At 37.1% G+C, this 21110-nt stretch overlaps 1 protein-coding gene across 1 annotated transcript in view; it reads left to right on the top strand.

Annotated features, from left to right (window-relative positions):
* slc4a2a (solute carrier family 4 member 2a) overlaps window positions 1-21110 on the top strand; it is a 29892-nt gene that overhangs the window by 3692 nt on the left and 5090 nt on the right. Inside the window, exons 2-18 of the mRNA XM_082172610.1 lie at window positions 4268-4426; window positions 10039-10195; window positions 10660-10916; window positions 10993-11129; window positions 11206-11438; window positions 12847-12986; window positions 15369-15549; window positions 16525-16660; window positions 16812-17001; window positions 17096-17201; window positions 17304-17488; window positions 18356-18572; window positions 18686-18889; window positions 18993-19141; window positions 20006-20200; window positions 20488-20700; window positions 20810-20899. Coding sequence (XP_082028736.1) covers window positions 4367-4426; window positions 10039-10195; window positions 10660-10916; window positions 10993-11129; window positions 11206-11438; window positions 12847-12986; window positions 15369-15549; window positions 16525-16660; window positions 16812-17001; window positions 17096-17201; window positions 17304-17488; window positions 18356-18572; window positions 18686-18889; window positions 18993-19141; window positions 20006-20200; window positions 20488-20700; window positions 20810-20899 — 2850 coding nt within the window. The 5' untranslated portion in view covers window positions 4268-4366. The remainder of the gene's footprint in view (window positions 1-4267; window positions 4427-10038; window positions 10196-10659; window positions 10917-10992; window positions 11130-11205; window positions 11439-12846; window positions 12987-15368; window positions 15550-16524; window positions 16661-16811; window positions 17002-17095; window positions 17202-17303; window positions 17489-18355; window positions 18573-18685; window positions 18890-18992; window positions 19142-20005; window positions 20201-20487; window positions 20701-20809; window positions 20900-21110) is intronic.

Below are 21110 nucleotides of genomic sequence, written 5' to 3'. Positions count from 1 at the left end.
CCTCCGTGTCCTTTTCTTTATCTGCCTTTCGGTGGCTGTTTGGCTTCAGTGGGTCTTTGCCATCACACTACAATGACTGCTGTAGCTGTAGTCTGCCTGCAGTGAGCATTCTGAGGTAAGTCTGTCTCTCTGTGTTTCTCTGTTAGCAAAGCTTTTCTTCTCTGTAACAAGGTCTAGTTAAAGAGATAGTTCACCCCGAAATGAAAATTATTTGATCCTTATGCTCACCTTCATGTTCTTCTAAACCTGTACAACTTTTTTTTCCCAACGTGGAAACACAAAAGAAGATACTTTGAAGAATGTTGGTAACCAAACCATTTAGGTGACTATTGACTTTCATTGTATGGACAAAAAAGACGCATTGAGATGCTCTCCAAAATATCTTCTTATATGTTCCACAGAAAAAAGTTAGCCATTGGTCTTTGATTTTCTGTTGGATATTCATTTTATAGAAAGTGTATGTTCATATTTTTGTAGAAGAATAGTCTCAAAGTGTTTGCAGTTGTATTTTGCTGAATATGTAACTGCAGCCCTTCCTGTCTTACAAAGTGTTTCCTGCTGGAATTTTTCAATTTTGCGCACACTGTCAGGGAGAGAGGAATGATACGCTTGGAAATATGCTTGAAGGAATCGTAGTGATGTTTTTGCCTGTTTTTGTTGTTGTTGTGATTGGACTATGATTGTCTGGAATCTGGCTCTTTCTCGTTTTCTCTTTGGTCTCTCATCCTCTGTGTATCCAGCTTAGTGAAGATGAGGATCTAGAGTTACTCTTGGTATCAGAGCAACAATGACTTTGGCCCAGATTAAGATCATTAGATGACTCAGTGATTCTAATAATGGACTGAAATACTGAAGGATTTACTCTGACAAACAGCTGCTTTTTCTCATTAACAAATCTGCTCTATTTAATGCTCCTGTAGCTCAAATAGTAGCTAGCAACATAAAGATTTTGGCTTTGATTTCCAGGGAATGCATGGACTGATAAAATTAGCTTCAGCTTGAATGGATAATAAATCACTTTGCCAAGTGAATGCATGTAAATGCAAATTAATCTAAAGATAGTGCTATGTAATGCAATGTTGAGTGTCTACATGGCTCTGACTTTTTTTCTATTTCTGACTGTCTTGTCAGTGTCATCAGACAGGCAAATAGCACAAATAACATAGCAATAGGAAATGTTATGTGCTAATTGCATTCTGTAAAGAAACTGCACTATTGCACTGTTTTGTTAGAAACTATAATTTATATCACATACTTCTGTATTTAACGTTCACATGATAGTGGTATTTGAGCAGCATAAGAATAAGCCTCACAGTGTGGATGTGTCTGGGGAGCATCTCTGCTGAATCACTGTCCTCAGTCACCTTTAGAGTACAAACACACTGTAGCACCCAAAAGTCTGCAGATACATTGAAAATCTGGGCTTTATTGTTTAAATCTAAATGAAAAGAAACTTTTGACAATAATATTAAACCAAAAAATATTTGACACAAAGAAAACAAAGAAAAGCTGCACATAAAGCAAATGTTAATTTTGAATTAAAAAACAAAATTAAGCAAAGAAATACTGTGAAATATTTGAGATTGTACAATATTTCCAGGTTTTCGTCTAGCAAATTTATGACATTGACCATCCTTTGTATAAAAGGTCAGATTTTCTTGTTGGATCATTCTCAAATCATGCTGGACAACATGATCGTCAGGTTTTACACAAACATGTGAAGTTAAAGGTAGGGTAGGTCATTTTCGGAGAGGCTAGCATAGCAAGCTAATTTGAAAGCATAAGATCCCACCCTCACACCATAGCGTCTCCAAAGCCACGCCTCCTCCAAAACACATGAACGCATACAGCAGGGAGCAAACAAAAGCGTAACGAGAGAAGGCGTTGTGTCTCAAAGCAGATAATATTACAATAATAATGAACATAAACAACTTAAAGAGCACTGACCTGTACCACCTGACTGCTGCAGATTCATATCGTCGTTGATAGTGCTGCCATTGAAACGCATTATTTGAGTCACAAACCGCTCTAAGTATAACAACACAGGTTTCCGTCTCTTCCCAATTACGGTAGTTACAGTGTGAAAGCAGCATAAGCTCCTTTTTCCTGTAGCTCAGTGGTAAGAGCATTGCGTTAACAACGCAAGGTTGTGGGTTCGATCCCAGGGGATTGCACATACCTATGTATAGGATAATGCAATGTAAGTCGCTTTGGATAAAAGCGTCTGCCAAATGTATAAATGTAAATGTAAATGTAATTTTTGGCCCAGGAGGAAATGTAAAAGGTGGCTGCTATTTCGGTTGCGGTGATCGGTGACTGACGTCTGTCTAACTCTGCATAGTATGAAAGCGCTTATGATGTGTGACGTGTGTGAGACCAGGTGCGGAGAGGTATGGAATTACATTATGCTGACAGGCAGGTAGGACATCTTATCATTTTATCAGGTTCGAATGCAATGATTAGATGAACATTTTATGGTCCTACTGTACGTCTTTCACAGACGATATTTATATACATATAAATACATTTAGACCACTGAACTCAGTGATTGCTATCAGGATGTGAAGAGACTTTCAACCAGCATAACCAAAAATGTTTTTGGAACAAATCAACTACCCTGCCTGTTATGCAGCTTGAGTACTGCTGTCATTAATGTAAAAGGCCCTCTTAAAAAAGCCTGGTTTCACAGACATGGCTTAGACTCAGCCAGCACTAGGCCTTAGTTAAATTGGGACATTTAAGTAGCTTTTATAAACATGCCTTAAAAAAACAATACTGCTGTGAATCTTGAGACAAAACAATATGTCACTGACATAGTTAAAGGCAGCTCAAACATGCATTTTAAGAATCAAGCATGGTCTGTGAAACCAGGAAATGAAGTATAAGTACACGAACAGGGCACCTTCACCAAAATCATCAACACATGACTCTGAACAATATCATTGCACAGTTTAACATGGTGCGTTGATGCAAATAACATTTGTACAACTTTTTCTTGATAAAGCTTTGAAGACACTTTATGTCCTAATAATAAAGGAAACAGTGCACATGAACTCCAGCTATTATAACTACTCAGCCTTGAAAAGAGTGTTCTCTGTTTAGGCAAGTGCATGCTTCACCAACGTCACACACATTACTTGACCTTTGAATGGACGGTGCCACAGGAAACTTTAAGAAAGAGTCAGGGGAAGTAGATAAGCTGAGACTGCAGTGGCAATGTTTTCTCATATTTAGGCCTTGTATTCCAATGTTATTCTCTCTCTCTCTCTCTCTCTCTCTCTCTCTCTCTCTCTCTCTCTCTCTCTCTCTCTCTCTCTTTATTTTTTTTTTAAATTGCCATATTGTTTTTTTTTTGTGATGGCTTGGTGTTAACCATAGACTGGTGTTAACCTGTTCTTTATAAGTGGAATATTTAAAAAAAGTACTGATGGTTATGTAGGAAGAAATGCATTATTTGACCTTTCATGTACTGTCACCTTACACCTACATTTGTATCGATTTGAATGAGGATGTGGCTTCTAATTTGGGTGTTTTCCATTGAGAAAATTGCAGAATTTCCTGTGACCTGGCCAATTTATATGAAATTCTGTTACTGTGATATTGTATATCTTTGACCTTGTTTTGACCTTGTTGTTGACTGATGCTCAGACAGATTTACAGTGTCTGAATATCTCTCTAATGGTGCGTACAAACATCAAGTTGAAGATAAAATATAGCATTGAAAAGCACATCTTCCAGCTTTCAGTTTTCTTGAGATTTCAAGGATGGGGAAATGCCTGTCATGGAAATGTGATTTATATTTCACAATTGAGAATGAATTTTTAAACTTGAGACTGTGCATATGTGATGTTGCAATTGTTTATATGAGTACAAATTATTATGTGGTTTACTCTCATCATAATCTAATGAAATTACTCTTGGAAAAACTTCCAGCAATATGCATTTACAGCTATTCACAGAATGTATCATTTATGTTACTATTTAACTATATAGATCTTTACTTTAGGGCTTTAAAGCCATTAATGGACAGGCTTTAATGGCCATTAATGGACAGGCTTTAATGGCCATTAAAGCCAAGCAATCTCTTTAGAATTGAGAACTTTCTCAGTGCTGCATTTTTAAATAAACTACAAAAAACAAGCTCTGTGAGGAAAAAAATAAAGGTCGTCTCTAAGACATTGCTGCATGTCATTGTTGATATTATTTAAATTGATGTGTCATGGAACTTTTAACCAAGCATATTTTCTTTTTCTGTGTGTCACATCAGGTTATGCTGCCCGAAAGTTCCCAGTTGAGTCTGAGTGAAAGAGAAAAGGGCTAAAGCCAGTGCACTTTACAGCATCACCCACAAACCTGATCATAAGCAATGAGTGACCCTCAGGACACCAGTGACGTCACTTCTGCCGCAGGCTTGACAAGACCTTCGGTAAGTAATTTTTAAGTATTTTTAAGTTTTAATGTTTAGACTATGATGATCACTAAGCCGTCATAAGTTTTACTTCACGAGTTTTCATCCATATTACACACTAAATGTTAGTAAATATGGCGAGTTTACAATGACCCTGATTACTTTTTTATGGCATATTCCTGCTGTAAATTATACAGGGAAGTGTTTCAGACTGATTCAAATGGGTAAATCGCCTTTTTGAACTATTCATAAAATAACCGCATCATAAAGAGTCATTCTGCTCGAGAATCGGACTACACAACGGCTGTATGTTTTTGAACAGACTCATAAGAGTCCTTTCCTTGTGAATCTAATTACACTGGTCCGTTGTATGAGTTTTTGGCATGCAGCCCTCAAGCACAGCTCAATAGAAAGACATTTTGTAGTTGCAAAGTTTTGTAACCACTGTAAAAAAAAAAAAAAAAAAAAAAACATTTTTGGAAATTTTTCTGCCAGGACATTATCCTGTAATTTTACGGACAATTGAATGCATAGTGATGTTTAGGAACATCAAGTACCTGTTCTGCTGATTTGTAGAGACTAGCAGTGGTCAGATTGCCATTTATCCTCCTGGGGTCTGATTCGCTAGAATAAGATTTAAAAACAATCAGTGTAACCATGGAGACAGAGCCACCTAATGTGCCATACCCAGAAATCAATTTACATCTGAGGAACATGTTGTGCTATTATACAGCTGTGATGAAGACGTGCTGTGGCGATTGTGTCTTGGTTTTTAAATATTTTTATATATGTCCCTGAGAAACTAGTGTTTTAATTAGCCTTTATCTGGGTGGTTTTCTGCTCCTCATGGCTTAATGGACTCCCTCCTTACGCTTCAAGGTGGGTACAGGGGCTCTCAGCAGTGACAATCGAGAATTTTCCTACTATAAATAAAACTGTTGTTGATCAAAGGCTCATATTGATGACTTTTGAGTGTGAATAATGTTGCATAATAGCTCCTTAAATAAAAATCTCAACTGGAATAAGACTGTAATTACTTTAACCCCCGTTTCACAGACAAGGCTTAAGTCTAGCCCCAGACCAAATGCATGTTTGAGCTGTTTTAACTTAAAGCAACTTGCACTGGCATCTTAAAATATGTCAGTGCCATTGTTTTGTCTCAAGATGCACAACAGTAATGTTTTTTTTTTTTTTTTTGAAGGCACGTTCAAAAAGCTACTTAAATGTCCTAATTGAACTAAGGCCTAGTCATGGCTAATCCTTGTCTGTGAAACCAGGCCTAAATGTCTTCTAATTTAGGTTATATATCAGTGTTGCAGTGAAAATTGCATTAAGATACAGAGAAACAAGCGTTGCAAACAAGATACACACACTGCAAATATAAATTTTGTCTTGTTTAATAGTAAAAATTGCTTTAAACAAGATACATTTGCATCAGAAGCTACATTTTGGAACATATTGGCCTGGTCTCACAGACAGGGCTTAGATTAAGCCAGGATTAGGCCTTAGTTCAATTAGGACATTTAAGTAGCTTTTATAAACGTGCCTTAGAAAAAAACATTACTTGGTGTGCATCTGGAGACACAACAATGGCACTGACATATTTTAAGATATTTTAAGTTACTTTCAGTTAAAACAGCTCAAACATGCATTTTAGTCTGAGACTAGACATAAGCCTTGTCTGTGAAACCGGACGATTAAGACTTATTTTCAGAAAACCCTGAAAACCCCCATTGACATTTTTCTAGGCATAAACCTAAATAATTGATTTAAAAAATATGTAATTCATTCATAAAACTATATTATTATTGTAAAATACATATTTCCTTAATTTCAATTATTTACTTAATGTAAAACCAGACAAAATTCCTAAATAATGAAAAAATTCAGTGCAGTTGATTAACATTCTTCAAAAGATGATGGGATGATGTCAGTTTATTATATCATTTCATACATAAAGTGGAAATTGTCACAGGAAATGGCTCTTAAAATAAACATCTCTTCAAAGTGGGTGGAACGGAACATCCTGAAATGTAATTTTAATACCTGATTAGATAATGGTGTTTGAAGGTTATGCAGAAGATTCGGGGTTTTTTGTGCGTGATGACTGATGAGATAAAAGAGCTAAACAAATGTCAATCAGCGGATTCTGTGTGAAGTCATTTTCTTTCTGGTAAAACGATCATGTAATTCTGCAGGATCGCAGCTCATTCATTCATTGTTCTAGATATTAAAACGGTGCTCAGATCTCACAGAGGCAATTTCACTTCTGTGGGAAAATGTAAGTCAATATGAGTCTCTCACTGTGTAGATGGAAGGACGAAAGTGAAGTGATAGGAGCATCACATTTCATCCTTTGTAAAGAAAAAAGAGAAACCCTGTGTAGAGAATTCAGTATTCAGGAAGACAATACTTTGAGTTATATCAGACATATTTGAGCCAGGTGTCCATGATAGAGCCAAATCAGAGAGGTGGAATGTGAGTGTCTTATGCCTCATGCACCTGGGGAACCAGTAGCAGTAAGAAGTAAGTACACATACTCTTTCCCTCACTGAAGGCACCAAGTTAGGACTGCTACTGGTTCCCCAGGTGCACGAGGTCGTCACAACAAGATTCCAGGGACGTATTTTCATATAACTTTAGGAATTTAGGGATTTGGGATAATATACGATTCTAAGCGTACACAATCAGTCCCATCCATGTTTGATATTTAATATAAATGAGGAGCGTTATTTTGGTCTAATAACATTTTGGTGTAGACGGAGCTCCATGACAAAATCTAGCGTCTCTTGTGTGGTCATGGTTAGGACAAAAACTCCAGTTAACATATACCTTTTATTGCCTTTAGCTTTTTTGGGTTGCGACTGATTAGGATATGGTGCAAGACATTAACACCAAATGTTTTTTTTGTGTGTGTCAAAAACGTCAATTTTTCACATGTTTACATAGAAAAGAAAAACAATTGAAAATCAGAGCAAAAACTTTCTGTGTGAACAGTCCTTAGGTCTGGTGGAATAGGATCAAAGGGGATCTGGGTTCAAATCCCAATCTATGTATGGGGTTTTGTTAGCCTATGAAACCAACTTTACTTGATAGACAGTGAACTTTAGTTGAGAACTAAAAGTTCTTTGAGAAAATGCCATTGGACGGACCAAATTTAGACGTGAATGGGTGGTTTCGGTCACAGTATTTTTTCTTAAGAACTGGTAGTTCTTAAAATAAGAAGAAGACGACGCGTGTAAGGAATCAGGATTTGACTATAGATATGGCCGATGATGTCATAGGCTGGGGGTGTAGATAAGTGTCTGATTACTTCATGCTGCTTCCTTTACTTGACAGCTACCTAGTATGTGGTTGCCATGGTTATCACTGCAGATACCTTCGGTGTCCTGACTGTCAGCTGGTCACTACTGTGTATTGTGTTTTCTGGTCCACAGCATTGGGTATTTGGTATTCTGATGTCTTACCAGGCTTCTTAACAAGGCTAACCAACAGCTTTATAAGTAAGACAATGCTTCATTTGTGTCCTCGACACGTTTAGCATCCCGAACTTGACTTCATGGTCTACTTGAGCAACAGCCTCTGTGAGTGGCTGTAGGAGTGCTGACTCACTATCTGTGGCATAGGGGGGATGAACTACATGATGTTGCCAGAGCCTGGTATCTGTGGGCATGTTAGTTTTACCCGGACAGGGCCCCCCCTGTCAAAACACTGAATTAAATTGAGCACAAGATCACAAGCCTCAGTTTATCCTCAGGATAGCATACCACAGACAGCGGGGGAGAAGACACGGAATGAGAGAATGAGTGTAGAGTGAGCAAAAGAGAGTGGATGGCCATAAATATACAGATATGTAATTTACTGTGTAATATCCGAAGAAAGCAATCCATTTGCATTCACTTTTATGTCATTGGCAGTTAATTAGGTGGCGCAAGACCCCTGGAAGTGTGTGATTTGAAATCTGACTTCTTTATGAGCACTCAGTTCTGCATCCAAGTTTTCTTTTTACCAGTCATCTGTGACTGATTATTTGGCTGATGACAACACTGATTCAATGAAGGCAAAAGTTCATTTCATTCTTTCTTAAAGGGGTCATCGGATGCCCATTTTCCACAAGTTGGTATGATTCTTTAGGGTCTTCATGTAAAGTTAGTAGCATACTTTGGTTAAAATTCCTCAATTGTTGTGTAAAACAACACCATTTTTACCTCCTCAAAAACCGTTTCGGTGCATGTCTCTTTAAATGATAATGAGCAACTGCTCACCCCACCCCTCTCTACGTGGAGATGACATCATATTGACATATGACATCATATTGCTCAGAAAATCCAAATGGCTTGATTATTGAGAGTGTTTAGGCTTTTTGAGGATTAAAAAAAAGGAGTGAATGGATTTTTTTCATTGTATGGTGGTTGTGTCCACACACTGCAAAGACACACTTATATGCAAACACCACATAAAAGTGAATTTTGCATCCGATGACCCCTTTAAGAAAAGAAAAAATAAACTTAGTAAATTACCTACTATAATATAACAAAATATTTGCAAATCATGTGTTATCATGTAATGTATTTCATCAGATTGCACAGGCAATTATGACTGGCAGTCAGTGGATTTTGGAGCCAGATTGTGTAGTTCCAGAATATACTAGCAGGGGCTATCCTGGCAAACCTTGAGCCCTTGTTTTACCACGTTATTTTTGTGCCTTGTACTGAGCTTTTGCGTGCGTGAATACGTTACAGTATTGATAAGTATGGACCACATAGCTTGTTTATTGAATATTACAACAAGCAGTGATAAATTGTATTTGTTTGTTTGTTTATCATAGTTTAATTGGGAGAATTCATTTATGAGATGGAATTTCATTTTTTTGGTCTTTCCTTAGAATATATTTTGTATAATCTTATTTCTATAATATTTATACAAAGTATCATCTTGTGTACACTGCCATTCAAAATTTTGGGATCGGTAATATTTTATTATGTTTTAATGTTTTAAAAGAAGTCTCTTACTTCTTACCATGGCTGCATTTATTTGATCCAGAATACAGTAAAAACAGTAATATTGTGAAATATTATTACAATATTACAAAAATCTTTCTATTTCAGATAAATGCTGCTCTTTTTAACTTTCAATTTATCAAAGCATCCTGGAAAAAAATGTTTTACACAACTGTTTTCAACATCGATAATAATCGATAATAAATTCAGCTTGCCATCACAGGAATAAATACAATTTAAAAATATATCCAAATAGAAAACAGTTATTTTAAATTATAATAATATTTTACAATATTACTGTTTTTACTGTATTTTGAATCAAATAAATGCAGCCTTGGTGAGCATAAGACGATCCCAAACTTTTGAACGGCAGTATATATTTTCTTCCCTTTTCTCCTTATTTGTGTTTAATACTTTTTAAATAACTTTTTGTTTTGTTTTCTTATGCATCTGTCATGATTATTAGATGATGATAATTCTTAAATCATTTTATGTAAAGCACTCTGAATTACCATGGTGTGTTAAACGTGCTATAAAAACAAATTTGTCTTACCTGGCTATAATATAAAAATAAACTGAAGAACCTGAGAATGCATGTCTGTTAATATTTGTCTCTCTGGTTATGTGTAGCCTGTTGCAGTGCATTCTCCCCCCCAGCGATGTGACGATGATGACGAAGGGGACTTGAACAAGACACTGGGTGTGCAGCGCTTCCAGCAGATCCTCACTCCCGCCCCGCGCGTGCCCATCGAACAACACCGCACATTTAATGAGGAGGACTTTGAGTGTGAGAGCTTGTTATCATAAACCATTATATTAAATGAGAATGCATATTTATGCGACTGTTCACGGTGTTTATGCTGTTTCTATTTCTAAAATTTTGCTATTTATCTCCAAATGTGAACTTTAAAGACATAGTGATAGAAATGGGAGGAAAAAAATGTATTTCGAGTATAATAAGAATTGTGTTCCCCTGAGAAACTTTGCAGTCTCTGGCAAAACATTTGCATTCTCTCCCAAAACGATTGTGTTTCCAGAGAACCTTTGCATTCGCTCGCAAAGCACTGAAATATAGTTTTTCATCCTACCTCATATTATTTCCATCACAAAAGCTTTCTGAGGGGACGGAGAAATTTTGGGAGAGAACATAATATTTCCTCCCATCTCATTTTATTTTTTACCATCACCATGTCCCTTAAGGGGCTCCATAGTGTGGCTCTTCTAAGTCTGTGATGTTTGTGGTATTTGTAGATCACCGTCACACCTCTCTACACGTTCACCACCCTCTGTCTAAACATCTCCCAGAGGACCGGAGGAAAAAGCCCGGGAGGAAACGGAAGGACTCAGGACGGAGGAGGAGTTCATCCATGGGAGCAGCTCCCCCGATAGATGAGGATGATGAGGATGAAGAGGTGGATGAAGATTCCTGCAGCCAGCAGGAAAGAGAGGGCAATGTCACCACCACACCTACACCGGACACAGACACAGAGGTGGCAGAGCGGGCAGAGGTAATCAAGGCTCACATACACATCCACACACACAACATGTTTTGACCTTGCTAACCATTCTCTCTTCGGCCTGCAGTTTTTTGTATCACAAGATGACCCCAACTCCACTGTAAAAAAGAACGGTAAAGCCTCGCCTCATCGAAAACTGTCAATCATACCCCATTCAACACTTCACACCAGTATCAGCATCCCAGAAGATGTTGCAACAACCGCGTAAGTGAACACGCACGCACACATAGATTACCTACATGTATGTGCTCACCCTAACCTTGTTCTGTTAACTTTGCAGGGGCAGAAATTGGGTTCGTAATCTACCCAATGGCAGACGAGTGTCCGCACCATGTTTGTTTCCAAGTTTGAGTTCTCCAGACGGCAGCTGTAAGCCCGGCCGCAGCTATGATCTGCAGGAGCGCCGCCGCACGGGCAACATGACGGGCACTGCGCTAGCACACTACCAACACATGCCCACCGACGAGAGTGAGGCGCAGACGCTCGCCACGGTTGACCTGGATGGCATTAAGAGTGAGTATGTGTTTGTGTCAAATCTGACATTAACTTGACAATGTAAGACCACTGGAGAGTTTTAACATTTATTTATATTTAAATATATATTATATTTTATTTTATTCAAATAAAAAAATTAAAACTCCAAAGTTTGGGGTCTTCAAGAATTCTCTTATGATCACCAAGACTTAATTCGATAAAAAAATATATTTTAAAATGTTTTTTTTCTTCTTCCTGTGATGGCAAAGCAAAATTTTCAGCATCATTACTCCAGTCTTCAGTGTCACATGATCCTAATATGCACAATCATTCTAATACGCTGATTTGACATTCCATGGATTTCTTAAAATCAATGTTGAATATTTTTATGAAAACTGTGATACATCTTTTTCTTTTTGACGAATAAAAAAAGTTCAAAAGAACATAATTTATTTGAAATATTAATCTATTGTAAAGTCTTTCTTTCAAATAAAATCCTACTGACCCCAAACTTTTGAACGGGAGTGTATATATATATAACTTTTTTTTTTTAAATGTCTGTATGAAAATGCACAGCCATTTGTGTGGGCTTTAGCACAGCAGTGGGAGCACAGATACTGTAATAACAATAATGAGAAGAAGAAGAATGTTGATGATAATGAATATTATTATTATTAAATACAAAATGATATGATGTTTCTAAAAAAGAATTATTATAATAAAATACAACCTATAAAATATTTCCAAAATACCCCTGAAACCTGTTTAAATGCCTTCTAGGCCTAGGGTATATAGTATAATATTATATATTATACTGTATATTATATTGTATTGGTTTTTAGTTTGGATTGTTTTTCAGTGTTAAGTAGTATGCATTATGCATTTTAGTAGATCATAGATCATCAATGACGTGTTTTGAGTGCAGGAAAATGTATTTGTTTCCCCAGCTTCTTTTCTGTTTTTTCTAAGGTTACAAAGGACTTCTTTATTTACCTTTCTGTTCTCATTCTTCTGAGAATAAATCATGTTTTCAGTCTGTACATCTAACCATCTATGGCAGTGATTCAGGAATGTGGACATTCTCAAAGGGTACAGAGCTTCCCACTACAACTGTGCCTTTGACGTCTCTTTTGTATCCGTGTGTGTGTGTGTGTGTGTGTGTGTGTGTGCTGAAAATACAGACAATTAGACCAAACAATAGATCATTTTGAGACATAAAATTGAGTCATGTTCTAGTGAAAACTCTAGTGGAGTTTTTCAGTCTGTGTTTGGATGCTGAGTATTGTGTGTAATGTAGGCAGTCAAACTCAAGGAAAGGTAAGCACTAAGTTACTGATACTCACAGACTTTCTAGTGTGTTACAATGGATTCAGTGTTGTACTGACTTGTTTGTTGTTTTCAACTCTTGGTTTAGTATTTAAACATCGTCTTGCTGTCTTTCTCGCAGGTCACAGGTTTGAAGATGTTCCTGGTGTGCGGCGGCACCTGGTTAAGAAGAGCGCTAAAGGTCAGGTGGTTCACATCGGCAAGGACCACAAAGAACCCAGCAGTCGCATCCGTACTAAGCTGGATCGAACCCCACATGAGGTGAGACGGCAGCCAACTAGATAATCTTTCTCCTGTCCACTTGGAGCTGTTTCTAGGTGTTGCGTGTTTGATGTAGTAAATACGAATATTTGCGTATTATGTCATCAGTATCACCTTAAAGCTGAAGTGTGTAGCTTCTATAGTGTCACTAAATGGAATTGTAAAAATATGATTAGTATTTACAGTAAAGTCCCCCTGTGGTGAAAATCAATCGTTTATATGTCTATGTGGTGTTTTTAATATGCTTTAAGACAAACCATGTGCAAATTTATAAGTCAACACCATTGCTGAGTATGTTCTCCTTAAAACTGCGGTGAACCAAAGACAGTTTCAAAATCGCAATTTGAAATCGCTGTTGTTTCTGATGTCACAAACTACATTGCAACCAATCACGTCAACTTGTGATCGTCAATAAGTGAATCTCTGAGCTGGTGTGAATGAGTGGAGGCAGGGCTAATTTGCATATTCATAGAACCGCGTATACTAATTGAGGCAAGGGTGTACGTTTAAGCTATTTTAAGGCATGAAGAAACAAAAATTTCAAGAATTTTTTTTTTAAATTTTAGTGGTGAAAGATGAGTTTTAAGGGATACAATTATTGACTACAGGGGGACTTTAAAAGAGTTTTTCCCAAACACTTCCCCATCTGTCACAAACATATAGCCGCACCTGAAACTCACACGACTGGTTGAGTCAATATTTCTGTGTTTGCCTGGTCAAAATGCTCAAACGAAAAGATCAATGTTTTGACACTTTTTAGGAAATCAACCCAGTAATAGTTTAAATATCGAGCAAATTGCACTCTTTAGCTTTAATGTTTTCTTATACTGGGGAGGAAATACTGTAAAGAATAGTTTTAGATTGCATGCTGTACAAATAAAGCTGCAGTATCTCTACTATTGGCTCACTGAGCCTGCTGTTGTTTATTAGAGGAGATCATGGCCCTGCTACATGGACCACAGGGTTCGTCATGCCAAACAGCTGAAGGTAGGGCGGCAGAGAGCTGGTATGATTGGTTTGTGGAACAGCTGAAGCTTGCGTGTGGTGTTTAACTACCACTTGTTTGCTGACACCACATCTGTACCTCTGGTGTTGTGGAGGGCAGAGAATGGTCACAATATCAGAACTGTGTATAACCAAGCTCATACTGGCAAAACTGTACTAGTATAGAGCTGTTCAGTTATTAAATAATGGTACTTTTTTGATTTATGAGTAAAATAAGTTCTTAAAGTACTTAAAGAGACTTTAATGTTTTGTTCTACAACATAAATTACATGCAGCCATTATGTGGATTAATAACTTTTACAGATTTCACAAAGATGTGAGTTTATGTAGTTTTCCAATCAGGCGGCCATCAAAAGTTTGGGGACAGATTTTTTTCTAAAATAAATTCATACTCTTAATACGTTGGCAAAGGATGCAATTAATTGGTCAAAAGGGACTTTAACATTGTTACAAAAGATTTCTATTTCACATAAATGCTGTTCTTTTCAACTTTCTATTCATCAAAGAATCCAGAAAAACTGCCTTTCACAAAAAAGATTAAGCAGCAAAACCATTTTCAAAATTTATCATAATTTTTTTTTTCTTGAGCACCAAATAAACAATGATTTCTGAAGGATCATGTGACACAGAAGACTTGAGTAACGGCTGCTGTTTGTCACCACAAGAATAAATACATTTGTTGGGATATATTTAAATAGAAAACAGTTTTTTTTTAATTGTAACAATATTTTACAATATTACTATATAATATTACTTCAAATAAATGTAGCCTTGATGAGTATAATACTTCAAAAACAATAAATCTTACCAAACCCAAACTTTTGAATGGTTGTGGATCTTATCTTAAATTGCTATTTTCAAAGCACACAACATATTCAGGATTCACATTTGAGGTGTGTAGTTTAAAGTCTCTTCAAGTAGTGTTAACCACATACTGTATTTTACCCATAAATTTAACCCTCTATTCTAAAAACCCATTAGAAATTCCTCAGGGAACTTCAAATGCTTGAAATTAGTTTTAGGACAACAAATTGAACAGCTCTACTGACAACACAACAACAGTTGAAATATGCAGACATTTTTGGCTGGCTTGCCTGAAAAGATTGCTCTCGTCTAAAAGAACTGCAGAGACAGTCTGCTTCCTCTAACAAATGTTATAGCATTACCTGCCATGATGCATGAACTATATAAGTACATTTTTTGCTTAAGTTTGTGATGTGTTGTAAACTTTTTGCTTTAAATGATTTGCATTTCAAACCTGACTCAATTAACACGTAATTTCTTATAACTTAATCAGATGACTTTTCATCAAAATAGCTGTATTGGAAAGCTGTGTAAGAAAGTTCATATAAATTATAAGTGTATGTGTTCTCTCAGGTGTTTGTTGAGCTGAATGAGTTAGTGATGGATAAGAACCAGGAGATGCAGTGGAGGGAAACGGCTCGTTGGATAAAGTTTGAGGAGGATGTGGAGGAGGAGACCGAACGCTGGGGAAAACCTCATGTAGCTTCTCTCTCATTCCGCAGCTTGCTGGAGCTCCGCAGGACCATTTCACATGGTGAGAGAGAGGACAGAGACCAGAGGAGACAGAAATGACTGAAATACAATTATTTTATTATTGAATCAAATATAACAATATTTTATCTTATATAATAATATAATATAATACTAAATATTTGTATTATTTTATTAAAATGTTTTTTAATTATTTTATAAAAATATAATAGGTGAATTAATTGCTTGCCTATATACTTTTTATTCCATATATATTTAAAGAGGACCTATTATGCTTTTTTACATTTTAATTTTTTTTTCGTTTTTGAGCATGAAAAAGTTCTGCAATGTTAAAAACACACAGTCCACTCCAAAAGGAGTTATTCTCTATATCAGTAAGCACTGATTCTGAATTCCCTGAAACGCTTCAATTGTAGCCTTGAGTCACAATATTGCTCATTTAAATCATTTAAATGAAGCGGTAGAAAGAGAGTATGTGCTCTCCATACATATTAAAACGTAATTTTGTGGAAATAAAAAAAATGGAAATAATTGTTATCCTATTGTTTAATATATTTATTTACTTTGTCAGTGTCGTAGAGTTTTTTTGTTTTGTTTTTTGCTGTTGTAGAGTGAAATGACTGAAATCATTTGGCGAAGTGAAATGTACATGTAATGCAGTCAAGACCTGCCTGGAAACTACTTCAGCCATGAGTTTCCCTGAAAATAATTGCACTCCTAAGAATGTTCGTCAACCAATCAGAGTCAAGCATTCAACTGCCCCATAGTATAAGTGAAAAATAATGGGTTTTTTTAAACATTCAAGCATGAAAACCTATTCTAGTAGACCCTAAAGACAAAACCAATCAAGACTTTGTAAAAGGGCATAATATGGCCTTTTTAAAATATATTCTGAGCACTATATTACCGCCAGCTTGTAACTAAAATGCTTTCGCTGTAATTATGTTTTGTGGTGTGTTTTGGAAGCAATGTCTTTTGTGTCTGATGTGTCTGATGTATTGATGATATAATTTTGCAGGTGCAGTGTTGTTGGACCTGGACCAGAAGACCCTTCCTGGTATTGCTCATCAGGTTGTGGAGCAGATGATTATCACAGATCAGATCAGAGCACAGGACAGAGCCAACGTGCTCCGAGCCCTGCTCCTCAAACACAGGTTAGTGTACATAGGTTATGTGAACATTACATAGCATATCTCAAAAATGCATAAATAATATTCCCTTTAAGATACTCACCTATTCAGGAACATCTTACTCATTTGAATTATGCAGCTGAATCTTCTTCTTTTTTGTTCTTCTGTTTGTCAGTCACCCGAGTGATGGCAAGGAGCACAGCTTGTTTAAACGGAACATCTCTGCAACCAGCCTTGGCTCTCTCATATCTCATTACCATAGCAATAACCATATCGCCGCACCCGAGCCCCCTGCCACAGACCCGCTCATTGGAGGACTGCGTAACTTTGAGTCGCGTGGTAGTGTAGACTTGGATAAGAATGAGGTACTCTGTTCATTACAGTCTGTGTGTGTGCTTTTGAGAGTCAAAGAAAGGTAAAATAGACAAACAATAGACCTTTTCCTCATTGTTTCCACAGAAAGACACCCCCCAGTTTTTTGGTTTGCACAAGGCCAAATCTAAACATGAGCTGAAGTTGCTTGAGAAGATTCCCGAGGATGCAGAAGCGACTGTTGTCCTTGTGGGTGAGTTTACTGTCTGTTCTCAGCTCTGTGATATCACAAGAGTAGGCATATGACATACTACATCTGTTAAAGCCTTGATGCAGATTATCTCGATTTTCACAGGTAGCGTGGATTTCCTGGACCAGCCCACCATGGCCTTTGTGAGACTGCAGGAAGCAGTTCTGTTAGAGTCAGTTCTAGAAGTGCCGATTCCAGTACGGTTTATATTCGTGCTCCTTGGCCCACCCAGTGCCAATGTTGACTACCACCAAATCGGCCGCTCCATATCAACGCTTATGTCAGATAAAGTAAGCACATAAGACACTATCAAGTCTCATTAAATAACTGATAGTTCATCAACAATTTATATTCTGGCTTATTCTATATATATATATATATATCCTTAAAACAAGACTTTCAGAGAATGTACTCAACCCTTTTGAAGTTTGAGGTTTGGTGAGATTTTTTAAATGTTTCTCTGTTCAAATATACAGTAAAAGCAATATACAATAATATTAATATGATTCATATTTTTGTGGATACTGAGATGCATTTTTTCATCTGCATTTTTTTCATGCAGATTCTTTGAGGAATAGAAAGTTCAAAAGAACAGCATTTATTTGAAATATTGTTTTTGTAATATTGTAAATATCTTGATGGTCACATTTAAAGGTGCTCTAAGTGATGTTGGGTGACGTCACTTCTTGTTGACGTTTAAAGTATTGTCAAACAAAACGGAGGCTAGCTAGACCCTCCCTTATCCGCGCACTAACTCCCCAAACCCCACCCCCAAATCCTTCTTGTCGGTTATTGGCTGGAGCAGTTTGTTATGTTTCGTGGTGCGGGTTAGCCCAGTTTGTTTTTCTTGCCGTTGTGGAGCCTGGGGTGTCTACAGAGACCGCTTTTTTTTTTACAGTGTGTTCAGGGGACAGGTAGCTAGCGGATGGTGAGGAGATGTTTGCTGGATGTGACAAAAAAATGTTTTGGCCTAAAAAACGTGTGACATCACTTAGAGCACCTTTAATAAATGTAATGCATGCTTGCTGAATAAAAGCATGAATTTTTTTCAAAATAAAAAAATACAAAATCTTACTTTTGAACAGTAGTGTTGTCTAACTGCTCTGTGAGTCCATTTTTCCACTAAGTAAAAATGCTATTTCAAATGTCCCTTCCAGCACTTTCATGAGGCGGCATATTTGGCAGATGAGCGCCAGGACCTGCTGACAGCAATCAACAGCTTCCTGGACTGCAGTATTGTGCTTCCTCCATCTGAGGTTGGAGGAGATGAGCTGTTGCATTCTATCGCTCGCTTCCAGAAAGAGATTCTGCACAAGAGACATGAGCTAGAGGTCAAACTACAGGCCAAGGAACTTAAAAGCCCTGAGGACATGGGTACAAGGCTCTTGCTCATATGCAGAATACATATGTGAACAGATCAGTTTCCTGTTTATCCAAAATAAATGTACTGAATGAGCATTTTATCTCCCTTTTATTCAATCTTTCAGCTCTTCATCCACCTTCGAAACCTATAGACGATCCTCTTCAGAGGACGGGTCGGCTGTTTGGCGGGGTTATCAGAGATGCACAGCGCCGCTACCCTAAATACATCAGTGATTTTAAGGATGCCCTAAGTCCTCAATGCATGGCCACAGTCATATTCATTTACTTTGCTGCCCTTTCACCTGCCATCACCTTTGGAGGACTATTGGGTTAGTTAAAGCTGTTTTTTTATTAATTATTTAAAGCACTGTTTTTCTGATGCAACTAAAACAAGGTACCATTGCCTGATGAAATAATTTCTCTCTTCCTCAGGTGAAAAGACAGATGGTTTAATCGGTGTGTCAGAGCTGATTATTGCCACTGCCATGCAGGGAATGTTGTTCTGCTTGCTTGGGGCTCAACCTCTGCTGGTGGTGGGCTTCTCTGGACCCCTTCTAGTATTTGAAGAGGCCTACTATTCAGTTAGTATTTATAATAACTAAATACAAATTCTACAAATTCACTAAGATCAAATTGCACCCACTGATAGTGCTTTTTTATTATGAACAAATTGCACTCAAATAGCACCGAATTGTGAATAAAGTGCAATTTATATTTAGCCTAATTTGCTTACAATGGTGTTTTTATACTGAAAATGATAGTGATTAAATTGAAATACTCGCTGTGCTATTGCAATGCATTTAGTACTCGCATTTAGTAGGCAAGTTATCTATTCAATAAAATACCTTAATCTTAAAGTAATGAAAACGCCATCTCTGTGTTGCTTTTACAACATTTCAGATCCCTCAGTTCTCGCCATCTCCGAAAAGCCAAGCCAGTGTTGATTCTTGTTTTATTACGAGCTCTGTTGCGTTCTCTTTTTGCCAGCAAACTCGCCTCTGTTCAGTGTTTTTTTTTATTCCCTGGAGGTTCGATATTTAGCTGGTTCATGTCTAACTTTCTTGCTCATTGTGACAACTAATCTATGGCACACCCACACCATAAACACATTAAACATTAAACGCATTAAAGACACGCACAGGCGAGTGATGCATGGATGCAATTTCCTGCGAAAACCATTCTGACAGGTCTAAAATATAAACGCTTATAATAGGCTTACTATTAATTATGTATTGACTCAATATTAAAAGTCTGTACATTTTGAAAAAAAAAAAAAATTACACAGTGTAACTTGAATAAGACAGTTTTTATGCTGAATTGCTGCATGAAAAAATGGTGCAACTGTTTAGTGAATTCGCCCCACAAACAAACTCAACTGTAAAATGTTTCACTGGAATGATATAGCAGGAAAATCTGAATGTGACCATGAATCAATGTGTTTGCAGTTCTGCAGGTCCAATGAAATCGAGTTTCTGACAGGACGTGCATGGATTGGAATTTGGTTGATCATCATTGTAGTTCTCACGGTGGCCTTTGAAGGGAGCTTCCTGGTGCGATTTGTGACACGCTTCACCCAAGAGATCTTCTCCATCCTCATCTCTCTCATCTTCATCTACGAGACCTTCTTCAAGCTGGGCAAAGTATTGAGATGCTATTTGTTAATTAAACTACCGTTCAATAGTTGGGGTTGATACGATTTTTTTTAATGTTTTTGAAATGTTTTAATGTTTAGGTTCACCTAGGCTGCATTTATTTGATCAAAAATACAGTAACATTTGTACAGTTGTTTGGGTCAACTGAATGCATCTTTGCTAAATAAAAGTATTCATTGATTAAAAAACAACAACCTTTGAACAGTAATGTATGTTTATGAGAGAGATTTAAATGCAAATAGCAGATATTCAGACAGTCTTTGTCTACTGTGCAGATCTTTATGGATCATCCTCTCAAGAGCTGCTATATGCGAGAAGAAAATGACACTGCTTTACCAACACCCAGCAGTGACGGCGGACCTGCAGATACCTCTCAAAACCTGAACCAGCCAAACACAGCTCTCCTCTCCTTGGTGCTCACGTCAGGCACCTTCTTCATTGCCTTTTATCTGCGTAAATTCAAGAACAGCGCTTTTTTCCCTGGCAGTGTAAGCTAGTATCCCAATGTTCATTCTAACATGGGGTGGCATTTACTTGATTCTGTGTGTGATGAAGTGTTATTGGCCATAGTGATATTGAATCTTATTTTTCACACAGCTCCGAAGGGCTATTGGGGATTTTGGAGTTCCTATTGCAATCTCCACCATGGTTCTGTTGGACTACAGCATTAAGGATACTTACACACAGGTGACACATGAAGAAATGTTTATATAATTTGATTAATGTATAATGTAACTAGTTTAGTCTTAGCATTGTCCACACAAACATTCAAATTCATTAGACATTAAGCAATATTTTAAATTACACATTTCAAAATTACTAAAGACCAGCATGATATTAAAGGCATAGTTCACCCAAAAAATTGTATTCTGTCATCATTTAAACACCTCATGTTATT

The sequence above is a fragment of the Leuciscus leuciscus genome (genome assembly GCF_965113295.1).
Source record: "Leuciscus leuciscus genome assembly, chromosome: 6".
In the NCBI taxonomy this organism is placed as follows: Eukaryota; Metazoa; Chordata; class Actinopteri; order Cypriniformes; family Leuciscidae; genus Leuciscus; species Leuciscus leuciscus.
This window is presented reverse-complemented; position numbering and strand designations above follow the sequence as displayed.